The sequence below is a fragment of the Rhinoderma darwinii genome, chromosome 1 (genome assembly GCF_050947455.1).
Source record: "Rhinoderma darwinii isolate aRhiDar2 chromosome 1, aRhiDar2.hap1, whole genome shotgun sequence".
NCBI lineage: Eukaryota > Metazoa > Chordata > Amphibia > Anura > Rhinodermatidae > Rhinoderma > Rhinoderma darwinii.
The window spans coordinates 284,321,198-284,336,402 of record NC_134687.1 but is presented as its reverse complement, the minus strand read 5'-3'; the positions used below and the strand labels follow the sequence as shown (position 1 = coordinate 284,336,402).

General features: G+C 45.8%; 1 protein-coding gene across 1 annotated transcript in view; it reads left to right on the top strand.

The window, feature by feature from the left end:
- The window catches only part of COMP (cartilage oligomeric matrix protein), a 188,456-nt gene that overhangs the window by 99,664 nt on the left and 73,587 nt on the right, over window positions 1-15,205 (top strand). The window contains exons 8-10 of the mRNA XM_075854768.1: window positions 971-1,075; window positions 10,055-10,162; window positions 11,305-11,464. Coding sequence (XP_075710883.1) covers window positions 971-1,075; window positions 10,055-10,162; window positions 11,305-11,464 — 373 coding nt within the window. The remainder of the gene's footprint in view (window positions 1-970; window positions 1,076-10,054; window positions 10,163-11,304; window positions 11,465-15,205) is intronic.

Below are 15,205 nucleotides of genomic sequence, written 5' to 3'. Positions count from 1 at the left end.
GCAGTTATCGTGTGCACATACCCTAACAACAGAGGAAGCAGCTGCAGTCGGACGCAGCTGTAAAGCTCTCCCCAGCCAGGCGGAACCCTCCAAGCTCACCTTCTCAATAACCAGGGAGGTCAGCTCATCAGAAGATCTTTCAGCCATGGGTACATTTTTTGCTGGAATGGCCTGGAAAGAGGCCTGAGGTAAGTCTTACTGTCCTCTCAGTGACCTCTAACATAAACATAAAAAAGTTTGGGGCCAGGGAGAGAGCAAAACAAGTATCCCCGCCCTGACCTGCATTTGCCCTTTATTAACTCTTAACTGACCTATAGTCCAGGGCACCTTGGTACCCGCTAAAAGAATAGGTGGGAGAAGGTGAAATTGCACTTTAAAGTGTAACTAAACTTTGAACAAACTTCTGACATGTCATAGTGACATGTCAGAAGTTCTGATTGGTGGGGGTACGAGCACTGAGACCAATCGCTTAAATGATGCGGCAGAAGTGCTCGTGTGAGCGCTAAGCAGCTTCGTTTCTGTTTGGCTTTTTTTTTTTGGGAAAGCCAATGTATCGGACTACGGGCTCATAGACTTTCTATTGAGCCCATACTCCGATACATTGATTTCCGGTAAAAGCCGAACAGAAACTAAGCAGCTGAGCGCTCACATGAGCACTTCTGCCACTTGTTTTAGTGATTGGTGGGGGTCTCAGTGCTCGGACCCCCACCAATCAAAACTTCTGACGTCACTATGACATATCAGAAGTTTGTTGAATGTTTAGTTAACCTTTAAGCATTACTTACACAAGACTGGACAACCCCTTTAAGATGACAAACTATTGCATTACAGATACTGTACTGTTAACCATTTCATAGTTACAGCTTTATTTATCTAAAAGTAAGAGACAGAATGTCTAACTTGATATAATAATTTCCTTGATGCTTTTTGTTTTTGAAGCATTCTTTAACATATAAACAATTCTCTACAGTGTAAAGTGGGATGGGCGGGTAATGGACTAATCTGTGCAAAGGATACGGACATTGATGGATTCCCAGACGAAAAGCTGCGATGCTCTGATCTGAGATGTAAAAAGGTAAATTACAAATAAATTATATAATAAATACGTAAAGAAAAATATTTCAACCACATTCCAAGTAAGACCACTTGCACACAAGGCAAATCCACAATGCTTTTAAGTATTTTGAAGTCATTACAATCCCTCTACATGTAGTAGCTCATAACCAAAACACTGCCAGATGCATCACAAACTGTACAGTAATCCTTTAAGTTTCAATGGCTTTAGGTTACAATACTTTGTACTTACTACTTACAATGGCCTTTCCTGAACTCAAAACCACATTCAACTTATAATGGTGTGCCAATCCGTGGCGCATGTGAATGGCTGGAAGATCCAGCCAATCAGCGTGCTAATAGCTCTAGTAAAATGTTGGTGAATAAACACAAGTAGAGCCAATCAGCAGGTACTTTTATATGAAGTGCATGCACTGATTGGCGCATCTCTGAGGTTAGTACAGTACTACATGTACTGCCTTCTACCTGTATTACAAGTACTGGACTGCTCGCTACCTGTACTACATGTTCTGCTATCTATCTGTACTACATGTACTGTACTGCTCACTACCTGTGCTACATGTACTGTACTGCTATCTATCTGTACTACATGTACTGTACTGCTCTCTAACTGTACTACATGTACTGGACTGCTCTCTACCTGTACTACATGTACTGGACTGCTCTCTACCTGTATTACATGTACTGTACTGCTCTCTACCTGTACCGTATGTGCTGTACTGCTCTCTACCTGCGCTACATGTACTGTACTGCTCTCTACCTGTGCTACATGTACTGTACTGCTCTCTACCTGTGCTACATGTACTGTACTGCTCTCTTCCTGTGCTACATGTACTGTACTGCTCTCTACCTGTATTACATGTACTGTACTGCTCTCTACCTGTATTACATGTAATTTACTTCTTTCTCCCTTTACCACATGTACTGTACTGCTATCTATCTGTACTACATGTACTGTACTGCTCTCTACCTGTACTACAAGTACTGTACTGCTCTCTACCTGTACTATATGGACTGGACTGCTCTCTACCTGTACCACATGTGCTCTACTGCTCTCTACCTGTCCTACATGTACTGTACTGCTCTCTACCTGTGCTACATGTACTGTACTGCTCTCTACCTGTGCTACATGTACTGTACTGCTCTCTACCTGTGCTACATGCACTGTACTGCTCTCTTCCTGTGCTACATGTACTGTACTGCTCTCTACCTGTACTACATGTACTGTACTGCTCTCAACATGTACTACATGTACTGTACTGCTCTCTCCCTGTACTACATGTTCTGCTCCCTTCCTGTACTATATGTACTGTACTGCTCTCTACCTGTACTATATGTACTGTACCGCTATTTACCTGTACTACATGTACCTTACTGCTCTCTACCTGTACTACATGTACTATAATGCTCATTACCTATACTACATGTAATGTACTGCTCTCTACCTGTACTACATGTACTGTACTGCTCGCTACCTGTTATACATGTACTTTACCTCTCTCTACCTGTACTACGTGTGCTGTACTGCTTGCTATCTGTACTACATGTACTGTACTTCCCTTTACAAAACAGCATTATAATAGCAGCAAGAGGACACTCCAGTCTCCACCTGCTTGTCTCAGCAGATGCAGGGAGACTCCATTCTCCACCTGCAGGGACTACAAACGTAGGTAGCCTCACTTACAACCTCTCCTTCCAGGCATCTAGCAAACAAGCAAACAGTGCACTCTCGCTCTCTGTCAGGCCCCAGCACTTTGCCGGGCTACTAGCGCTATTTCAACTCTCAGCCGCTCTCGTGCTCACCAGTTTCCAATGCCTCTCTGTGACTGACCCAACTTCTTAACAGGATCCACAGCTTTACATACTATGAGGGGCATTTATAAAGACTGGCGTTTCAAAAGTCAGTCTTAATAGAAATCTTGAGGTAAGATGCGAATGCCTCTTAATAAATGAATTGCATATTTCAGCCGGCTGTGCGCCAGCGCAATTGTGGTCCTCCATCTAGCCATAAAATTTTAAAAAAACACATACTCACCCCATTGCTCCTACTCTCCCCTCCGGCTCCCCTCATCATTCCAGCTCGGCTCATACAAGGTCCCGTTACCGAGCAGCGTCAGGGCCTTATATGCGTCACAGCACTTCATCATCATCAATACTGCTTCACATACAACGTCCCAACGCTGCCTGGCGTCAGCACATTGTATGAGCCATGTCACGCTGAGGGTACCTGGATAAAAGAATGTTTTTTCATTTAATGGTCGATTGGTGGGTGTCCCGATCAGGAGGGGGCAAAGTATGAAGGCCAGCTAGAGCCCCTACCTTGTTACGCCACACAGAGTGAAATCTATGCCAGCTAGGTGCTGGCGTAGATTTCGACTATAATTTACGCCATTTTTTGGGCATAATTATAACAAATTTGTTAACCCACTGTGTGGCCCTACCCTCTTTTCCAACCCAAATTGCGGCTTTTGGAACCTTTTGAGAAAAGTGACGTAGAAAGGATGATAAATTCCCATGTCTCTTTATACTGCACTGCACGCTCTCCCTCCTCGGCTGTCTCAGTGACTCTTGTTCCGTTGCGGGTTTGTGGACCCACTAGGCCGTACCGCCGTAGTGGGGAGGCAGCTAGCCAAACAACAGGGAACTCCAGTAATACAATGTCCCGCACAAGGGTACCTGGATAGTCCAGACAGTGGCCGCAGCTCTGGCACTGATGGAGATGGGTGCAGCAAGTAACGCCAAAAGTGCCGCAGGTTGCGCCAGACATGGCGAATTCCTCTGGACGTGGCAGATGACATAGGATGTGGCGCATTTCTCTGGACGTGGCAGATGACACAGGACGTGACACAACTCCGACACTAGTAGGCACAGGAACAAGAACAGAACGTGATACAGGAACAGGTAACAGGGCACGGGTAACAACTGGAACGGGAAACACTAAGGAACAATTTGCAAGACAGACTTGGGATAACTAACAACGCTCAGGCAAGGATCATAAGGGCTGTGGCCTTCTTATAAACCAGGAAATCATGGGCAGTTGATGATGATGATTTCCTCTTGTGCGCTGGCCCTACGGGACACAGCAGACCGGAGCGGAAGGGAGCGCTGGCGTCTCCTAGGAAGGAGATGGGGACCAGCGCTCATGGATCTATGACTGCGGGCGTCGGGAGGTGAGTAAACCCGATGGCCCGTGGCCATGGATGCTACAGTATCACCCCTCTTACGCCCCCTCTTCTTGGGGCCAGAGCGAGAGAGGAATTTTTTAATAAGAGCAGGAGCAATGAGGTTCTCTTCTGGCTCCCAGGACCTCTCCTCAGGACCAAACCCTCTCCAGTCCACCAAATAGAAAGTCCTTCCTCCTACCCTTTTGCAGTCCAGGATCTCCCTCACCTCGAACACATCAGAAGAACCGCTGGGAGCAACTGTAGAACTAGAAGTTTTGCTGTAGCGGTTAAGGAGCACAGGCTTCAGGAGGAACACATGAAAAGAGTTGGGGATTCTGAGGGTAGGAGGCAGCCGTGGCTTATAGGAAACAGGGATTATCTGTTGCAGAATCTCGAAAAGACCAAGGAACCTGGGAGCAAACTTGTATGAAGGCACCCTCAAACTAATGTTCCGAGAGGACAGTCAGACTTTGGTACCCGGAAGATACTGAGGCGGCTCTCTTCTCTTAGTATCTGCTTTTCGCTTCATGCGATCGACTGCCAGCAAAATAGAGGAGCGGGTCTGTTGCCAGATTTGCAGAAAGTCCCCATATGCAGAGTGAGCAGCAGGTACCTGAGATGTGGTCGACACTGGAAGGGGGACTCTAGGATAGTTGACTTTACACAATGTGAAATGGAGTGGAAGTGGTGGACTCACTTGTGTGGTTGTTGTACGAGAACTCGGCCCATGGAAGAAGCTGTACCCAGTTATCGTGCTGTAAAGAGATGAAGTGGCAGAGATAATTCTCCATGAACTGGTTGATCCTCTCAACTTGCCCATTGGACTGGGGGTGATAGGCTGAGGAAAAGTCCAATCTCACATCCAGGAGTTTACAGAGGGCTCCCCAGAACTTTCAAGAAAACTGAACCCCCCGGTCAGACACAATGTGAAGAGGCAATCCATGCAAGCGAAAGATGTGTTGAATGAAGAGACTCGCCAGTCGGGGAGCAGAAGGTAGGCCGGTCAGCGGGATAAAATGTGCCATCTTAGAGAACTGGTCCACCACCACCCAGACAGTGTTGCATCCTGCTGAGGGGGGAAGGTCTGTAACAAAGTCCATTGCAATGTGCTGCCAAGGGGCGTTGGGTACAGGCAGAGGTTGAAGCAGGCCGGCAGACTTGGAGTGAGTAACTTTGTCTCTTCTTGCACGGTGTGTGCTTCCAACAAAGTCCAGAACATCTTTAGGTAGTGTGGGCGACCAGAAGTGACGAGCAATCAGGTCTCGGGTTTTACGGACACCAGCTAGTTTAGAACTGTGTCCCCAGCGGAGAATTCTTCTCCTGTCTGCCAACCGAACAAAAGTCCTCCCCGGAGGGATGTCTCTAACCAGCAGAGGATTAGCAGTGACAATGTAGGACAGGTCTATGATAGTCTGAAGGGACTCCACCGTATCTTCCGTCTCAAACTATCTGGACAGGGCATCGGCCCTCACATTCTTGTCCGCGGGGCGGTAGTGGAGCACAAACTGGAAACGGGTGAAGAACAGCGACCATCTGGCTTGACGGGGATTCAGTCGTTGAGAAGACTGAAGGTAGGTAAGGTTCTTGTGGTCGGTGAAGATCAGGATGGGGTGAGCTGGGCCCTCTAGAAGATGTCTCCACTCCTCCAGAGCCAGTAGAAACCCCGATCTCCAATAGTGTAATTGCGCTCAGCAGAAGAAAAAAGTCTAGAATAGTAGCCACATACTACCGCCTTTCCTTTGCAGCTCCTCTGGAACAGAAGTGCACCAGCACCAACAGAGGAAGCGTCCACTACCAGTGAGAACTGCCGAGATATGTCAGGATGATGGAGGATCGAAGCTGAAATGAAGGCTCTCTTGAGGCTAATAAATGCGGACTTCTGCCTCTGGAGTCCACACCTTGGCATTCACAGACTTCTTGGTAAGGGTAGAGATGGGAGCCATCAGAAATGAGAAGTTTCGAATAAACTACCGGTAGAAATTGGCGAATCCCGGGAACCGCTGTATGGCCCTTAGGCCTTGAGGACATGGCCACTCCAGGACCGGTCTCACTTTCTCAAGATCCATCTTGAGACCTTGATCCGACATGATGTAGCCCAGGAAGGGCAGAGAACTCCTCTCAAAGACGCACTTCTCCAGCTTGGCGTATAAACGATTCTCCCTTAATTGTAGTAGAACTTGACGGACATGCCTCTGATGAGTCGTCGAATCTGGGGAGAAAGTCAAAATATCATCGAGATAAACAACAACACAGACATAGAAGAGATCTCGGAAGATATCATTAATGAACTCCTGAAACACTGCAGGAGCGTTACACAGTCCGAAGGGCATAACTAGGTATTCGTAGTGCCCGTCCCAGGTGTTAAATGCCGTCTTCCATTCATCACCCCGGCGTATCCGGACTAGGTTATAAGCCACCTGCAGATCTAGCTAAGAAAAATTTTTGGCTCCTCGTGTGCGATCAAACAGCTCGGAAATAAGTGGCAACGGGTATTTGTTCTTGACCGTGATCTGGTTGAGACCACGGTAGTCAATGCAGGGTCGAAGGGATCCGTCCTTTTTAACGAAGAAGAATCCAGCCCTGGCCGGGGAGGAAGACTTTCGTATGAAACCCCTCTCCAAATTCTCCTTGATATAGGCCGACATGGATAGACACTGGCAAGGAGAGAGGATATACTCGGCCACGGGGGAGAGAGGCATTAGGAACCAGTTCAATGGGGCAGTCATAAGTCTGATGTGGAGGCAGCGTCTCAGCCTCCCTTTTGCTGAAAACATCTGCAAACTGAGCAAACGGGGGGGGGGGGGAGTCACGCCAATGACTGAGGCAGAGGAGGTTGGATAGGATGGATCTGCAACAGACAACGACCAAGGCACTTGGAGCCCCATTGTAGAACCTCTCCAGAATTCCAGTCCAGGACAGGTCCAGTAGAACAGGATTGATGGCCTTGGGCAAAACAAGGAAAGAAATCAGTTCAGAATGAAGGACTCCAACCTGGAGCTTCAACGGCTTGGTTTTAGAAACGATAGATTCTGGCAGAGGCAGTCCATTCACCGAGGCAACAGCCAAAGATGTCTCCAGGGGAACTGTGACTGTGGGCAACTGAAGATGATCCAATAGCTCCTTTTGAATGAAGTTTGCCGCAGACTCAGAGTCAAGATAGGCAGAAACCCGATGCGTCCTCTTGCCGGATACTAGGGTCACAGGAATAGTCAGTTTGAAACAGAATGCTCTATTAGGTACCGTTCCACCTACGGTTGTCTCTCCAAACAATCCTAGGCAATGGGGTCTCTCTGGCCTCTGGGGACACGGACGCACAATATGGCCTCCGAGGCCGCAATACAGACAAACTCAAGAAGTGCGTCTGCACTGTCTCTCCTGGATAGACAACTTGGCTTGGTTACTCTGCACAAGTTCCTCTGGTGGGACTACTGGGGAGGATTGCTGGAAAGTAGAATCCAGCCTAGGAAGTTCTCTCTCCCGGAGAACCTCTTGGGAACGCTCCCGGATCCTCATGTCAACCCGGAAGGTGAGTAGGATAAGATCGTCCAGGGTAGATGGCAGATCGCGGGCAACCAGCTGGTCCTTAATCCCTGAAGACAGTCCCTGCCAGAATGTGGCCATCAAAGGCTCATTATTCCAGGTCAACTCAGCAGCCAGAATATAGAACTGAATAGGATATTCGCCCATGGAGAGGTCTCCCTGGTGTAGGGTCAGTAGAGATGAAGCAGCCAAACAAACTCTCCCAGGTTGCTCAAAGATCGAGTGGAAGGTCCGTAAGAAGCACTGCAAGTCACTGGTCTCTGGTCCCTGATGTTCCCACAGAGGATTAGCCCATGCCAGGGCTTTGCCAGTAAGGAGAGAGATGATGAAGGCGATCCTGACGTAATCCGAAGAGAAGGACCTGGCATGTAGTCTGAAGTGGATCTGGCTCTGATTCCAAAATCCCCTGCGGGACCTCGAATCTCCGTCATAGCATGGAGGTAGTGGCAGGAAGCACAGGGGATTGGTACTGGTACAGACAGGAAGTGTAGCAGGAGGAACAGCATGAATGGGTGCGGTGACGACTGTGGTTGGAGCAAGCAGCCGATGGGCTATGGCGTTCACCGACAGGAGGAGTTGGTTTTGTCAATCATCTCGGTCAGCACGGCTTGTGTCGTCAACGTCTCAGGGAACAACAGGGAACACCAGCAATACAATGTCCCACACAAGGGTACCTGGATAGTCCAGACAGTGGCCGCAGCTCTGACACTGATGGAGGTGGGTACAGCAAATAACGCTAAACGTGGCGGATGACACAGGTGCCGCAGGTTGCGCCAGACGTGGTGAATTCCTCTGGACGTGGCAGATGACACAGGACATGGCAGATTTCTCTGGACGTGGCAGATGACACAGGAAGTGACACGACTCCGACACTAGTAGGCACAGGAACAAGAACAGCTCGGGATACAGGAACAGGTAACAGGGCACGGGTAACAACTGGAAAGGGAAACACTAAGGGACCATTTGCAAGACAGACTTGGGAAAACTAACAACGCTCAGGCAAGGATCAGAAGGGCTGGGGCCTTCTTATAAACCAAGAAATCATGGGCAGTTGATGATGATGATTTCCTCTTGTGCGCGTGCTGGCACTATGGGACACAGCAGACCGGAGCGGAAGTGAGCATTGGCGTCTCCTAGGAAGGAGATGGGGACCAGAGCTCACGGATCCATGGCTGCGGGCGTCGGGAGGTGAATAAACCCGACGGCCTGTGGCCATGGACGCTACAACTCTTAAGTCTGTGTGATGCGGCGCCCGCCACTTCTCTCAGCAAACACACTACTCCTAGAAGCAGCAGGATCTCCTGCCACTATATGTGGTTTATACCACACTCGGCTCTCCTCTTCCTGTTGCCAGCCCTTTTATATCGCTGATGCAACAGTTAAAGGGTTTATCTGGGATATATTTTTTTTTTATTAGGGACTGTAAATGAAATTAAAAAAAAACAAAAAAAAAGCAATACTTACCTATCCTTGCCCCCTGACGCTTCGGTGGCACTCCCGGTGTTTGTTTACATGCATGTAGCATATAACTGCTGCAGCCAATCAGAGGGCTCAGCTGAACTCACTGGTGACAAATCATATTTATGGCATAATGAGAGAAATACCACATATGGCCCCTGAGCCCTCTGATTGGCTGCAGCAGACTCATGCTACATGCATGTAAACAACTACAGGGAGTGCCGGGGCGTCAGCGCTGGATCGCCGGGATCAAGGATAGGTAAGTATTGCTTTTTTTATTTATTTATTGAATTTCCAGCCCTTAATAAAAAATGTGCACATCCTGGATAACCCCTTTAATGTAACAGCTGATTCCATCTAGTGGCAGCACCAACACACAACACCAGACAACCATAGCACATATACAGTGCAAAACAGTGCAGCAATAAAGGGCAATACAATTCAGCACCACTGCAGCTCCACTGCATCTCTACAGCAAATCACATATTAAACAGTCCCAAACAAATGTACATTAGTCCCAGGAAAACAGTCATTTTTAAAGGCGGACACCGGCTACACCTTACATGTCCTCTTTATGGATTTGTTTATTGATTGTGATAAAAGTTTTTTTAATTCATATGGATTAAAGTGTGTCTTTTTGGACTCATGTTTTAGGATGAATTATATAGTATGTAGAGAATATAATCGAAATATTCATTGTCTAGTTTGCTTTCTTAGATAGTTGGTCTATGTCTCATGTAATTCTATAGATTTAGTGTGGTAATCATTAGCCTACAACTCCAATTTTTATGGGCTGATGTTTTGCGCCTTTCTTTCAGGACAATTGTGTGACAGTACCTAATTCTGGTCAGGAAGATGCTGATAGAGATGGAATTGGTGATGCCTGTGACGATGATGCTGATGGTGATGGTATCCCAAATCTACAGGTTTGTATTTGTATTGCATGTAAAATAATAGGATAAATAAAGGAAAATTAATGTTAGTCTATGTTATAATATATACAGTACTTCATAGTATGTGCATTTCAGTGAATACACAAATCTAATTGTCCATTTAAGGGAGGATTTACACGAACGTGTAATACGTCCGTGCAACGCGAGTGATTTTCATGCGCGTCGCACAAACCTATGTTAGCCTATGGGGCCGTGCAGACAGTCCGTGATTTTCACGCAGCGTGTGTCCGCTCCGTGAAACGCACAACATGACCTATATTTCTGCACTGTTCGCGCATCACGCACCCATTGAAGTCAATGGGTGCGTGAAAATCACGCGCAGCCCACGTAAGCACTTCCGTGGGATGCGCGTGGTTCACGCAATATCAGTAAGAAGTATGATTGAAAACAGAAAAGCACCACGTGCTTTTCTGTTTACAAACATACAAACAGAGTGTCATAATGATGGCGGCTACGCGAAAATCACGCAGCCGTGCATCATATGGTGATGACACACGGAGCTGTTAAGTGCCTTTTGCATAAACTGTCATTTTTACAGCAGGGATGGCAAACTGGTCTCAGCCTGTTCAAAGAAGCTTGATATGGAAGTAGGTAAGGAAGTCATATATCTTGGTTGGATCCGAGGGATTAGTCCTCGTTCATATCTGCGTTGGAGGCTCCATTATGGGCCTCCGTCGCAAATCCGGTTGAAAATACCGGAAACAAAAGTGCAGCATGATGCGCTATTATTTCCTGTAAAACCACAGGCCCTTGATGGAATTCATTCAAGTCAACGGGTTCTGACGGCCACTGGTGGTGTCTGTGGTACAATGGAACCGGTGCTGACGGAACAGAACACCAGTAACACCAGCACAGGTGTGAACCAAGTCTTAGAATTATGGAATGTTTTCCCATTCCATAACGAGCTTCAATTAAATAAAAGTAGGAGCACCCCAACAGGGAATTATTTTTTTATGGGTTCCTCTACCAAATATTGGTAGTAGACCCATTTAGAGGTATAATGAATGACTCTAGCAACTCTAGTAACTTGAAAGTCTGAGCTTTCATTTTAGTAAAAGATTCTATGTATTTACAAGTGTGTACTGGTTGTAAAAAAAAAAACCTTTCTGATGCAGGATAACTGTGTCTATATTCCTAATGTGGATCAAAGAAACGGAGATCAGGACAACTTTGGTGATGCCTGTGATAATTGTCGCAACATCAAGAATGATGATCAGAAAGATACTGACCGGGATGGAAAGGGAGATGTCTGCGATGATGACATGGATGGAGACAGTATGCTTCAGTTATTACTTGTCTTTAAGACCAGACTACTTTATTGACATTGTTGCAACAAATGTATGACTGCATGTTTCTTCTTTGATAAATCTGTCATAACATACATCACTGTTATTAACTTTCACACTGGCTAAAATGACTTTTTCTATGCTAGAGTGTTTGGATTGATATGTGATTTTTTTAAATCATTTTTTAAGAACTTGAGTGTCATAATTCTGTCTAAATCCTGGCCAAGCAGTGAGGCAGTCCCACTTTTCACTCCACTTTTACAAACTGATATGTATAGCACAAATGGTTAAAATATGTTGTAAAGCAGATTAGAAACTATTTTGAACTAAGGGCATGTTTACATCAGCATTCGGGTTCCGTTCAACCTTTCCGTCAGAGGAACCGATAAACGGAAAGCCAAATGGAAACGATAGCTTTAGTTTGCATTGATTTCAATGGTAATGCTTCAGTTTCAGTTTGTTTCTGTCCTATAAAGTTTTCTTTTTTTTCACAGAAACAATAGCGTAGTTGACCATGTTCACACAGCATTTTTTCAGGTGTACTTCGGAGCGTAAAAAGCTTGTATTATACTTCGATATACACTTGAAAATATGCCTGCAAAACAGCATTCTATTGATTTCAATAGGAAATACTCTGTGTAGTTCATCTGAGGCATATTTTTACTCTGCCAAATTAAAAAAACACTGGTAAAAAAGACGCTTACTAAAAAAAGAAGTGACATGTTCGTTCTTGCAGCGTTGTACAGGCTATTTTTTCTAATGATAATTCAAAAAAAGCTTTGAAAATACACCACAAAATAAGCTAAATATTTTTTCAGCCTGAACATGTGCTGTGTGAACATGGCCTTACGGACAACACAGAACAGTTTTGCCAACTGCCCCCTAAGGCTGGGTTCACACGTGGCAGAATTTCACTTGAATTCCGCTGCGGACACTCCGCAGCGTTAATCCGCAGCGGAGCCGTTTCTCCATTGAATTCCACTTAAATTTAAAAGTGTTCGTTTAGACGATGCGTAAAATTCCGCTGCAGAGCATAGGCTGCGGAGCGGAATTTGGTGTCCGCAGCATGCTCTGTCTGTTGCGGAGCAGTGGCGGACTGGTTGCGGACTCATGGCGGAATTTCTCCATTGACTTCAATGGAGATTCTAAATTCCGCAATGAAGTCCGCAGCTGTCATGCACATGTTATGTGTGCTGCGGATGCGTCTTGCTTTTTTAACATGACATTTCTTCATTCTGGCTGGACCTATGTATTTCTAGGTCTACAGCCAGACTGAGGAAGTCAATGGGGCTCCCGGAATTACGGGAGCGTTGCTAGGAGACGTCAGTAAATAGTCACTGTTCAGGGTGCTGAAAGAGTTAAGCGATCGATCGGCAGTAACTGTTTCTGCACCCTGGATAGTGACTACCGATCCCAATATACAGCAACCTGTAAAAAAAATAGAAGTTCATACTTACCGAGAACTCCCTGCTTCTGTCTCCAGTCCGGCTTCCCAGGATGACGTTTCAGTCTAAGTGACGGCTGCAGCCAATCACAGGCTGCAGCGGTCACATGGACTGCCGCGTCATCCAGGGAGGTAGGGCTGGATGCCGAAAGAGGGACGCGTCACCAAGACAACGGCCGGTAAGTATGAAATTAGTTTACTTTCACTAGGGAAAGTGCTGTCCCTTCTCTCTATCCTGCACTGATAGAGAGAAGGGAAGCACTTTTTCCGCAGTCCGCAGCAGCTAGTCCGCATCAATTTACTGCACATTTTGGGCAGATCCGCAGCCGTAATCCGCAACCCGGATTAGGTGCGGCATTGATGCGGACAGTTGCGGAGGAAATCCGCCACGTGGGGGCATGCCCTTAGGCCTTTACTGCAGATTTTGCATGCAATTTTTAAGCTAAACGCGTAAAATAACACCTCGTGGGAACAGAACACCGTAAAACCCATTGAAAGCAATGGGCAGATGTTTGTAAGCATAATGGAGCTGTTTTTTCAGGCGTAATTCGAGGCGTAAAACGCCCGAATTACTTCTGAAAACAGTGCGTGTGAACATACCCTTACACTTTCCAGACTACAGCTATGCAGTACTCCTATAACCTCTTAGGGTATGTGCACACGATGAGAGGCTTTTACGTTTGAAAAGACAGACTGTTTTCAGGAGAAAACAGCTGCCTCGTTTCAGACGTAAAAGCGCCTCCTCACATTATGCGAGGCGTCTGTGACGCTCGTAATTATTGAGCTGCTCTTCATTGACTTCAATGGCTCAAATTACGTTGCAAAGAAGTGTCCTGCACTTCTTTGCCGAGGCAGTCAATTTACACGTCAACGTTTAACAGCTGTCAAACGACGACGCGTAAATGACAGGACGTCTGCACAGTATGTCGGCAAACCCATTCAAATGAATGGGCAGATGTTTGCCGACATATTGTAGCCCTATTTTCAGGCGTAAATCGAGGCATAATACGCCTCGTTTACGCCTGAAAATAGGTCGTGTGAACCCAGCCTTACTCTTTTTCCCACAACACAGCCGACACCTCACTGCAACAGCCGGAATCAAAGATCACTTCCTCCCATTTAAACCCTTAGATGCCACGGTCAACAGCATCCAATGCATTAGAAAGGGGGGGCGGCCCCCTTTGACTGACCATCGCGTCCCCTGCAATGCGATCGCGGGGGGTACCAATGGTTGTCATGGCAGCCTGGGTGCCTGATGAAGGCCCCGAGGTGTGCCTTCTTTGTGCTCTTATTAAGTCCTGCCAGAGGCAGGGCTTAATAGGAGCCTGTCAAAATCACGATATACTGCAATATATTAGTATTGCAGTATATTACTGCAAGCGATCTCCTAAGCAGACTTAGAAAAAAAATATAAAAACAGTTAAATAAAGTTTTTTGCACAGTGAATACTGTAAATAAAATAATAATAAAAACGCCAGAATTGCTGTTTTTTTGGTCACCTTAGCGCCCCAAAAAAATGGGAAAAAAAATGATCAAAAAGTCACATTTATGCCAAAATGGTACCAATAAGGATATTACGCTCGCCACACAAAAAACAAGCTCTCATACCAGTCAATCAACAGAAAAAAAAAGTTATGGCCCGCAGAATGTGGCGACACAAAGCATATTTGTTTAAACAAATTATTTTTGCTTTGTAAATGTAATAAACCAAAATATATATATAAATTTGGTATCATCATAATCATATCAACCCGTAGAATAAAGTTAACATGTCGTTTTTACTGCATTATGGACGCCATAAAAACGAAACCTTAAAAACTATGGCGGAATTGCTTTTTTTTGGGACCATTTCACACCACAAATAATTTTTTTTCAGTTTCTCAGTACATTCTATGGTACATTACATGGTGCCATGAAAAACTATAACTCGTCTCGCAAAAAAAAGGCCACACACGGCTATATCAACGGAAAAATAAAAAACGTATGGTATTTGGAAGACAGGGAGGAAAAAACTAAAATGAAGAACTGAAAATTGGTTTCTAAATTGCTGATCTGCAACAATAAAAATTTGCCGTGTGTCTGTGAACTGCCGGAAGCTGGGTGGTAACGAAGAAAAGTGGATGATGCTGATTCGTCAGCATCATACACTTCCATTCACAACGACCAGCTAGTAAAACAAATAAACACACCCAGATGTAACGAACACAATACACGCCCAGTTGGAAATAAGAGAAAACACACCCAGTTGTCCATAAGAAAGGCTCATTTGCATAAATATAAAAATGC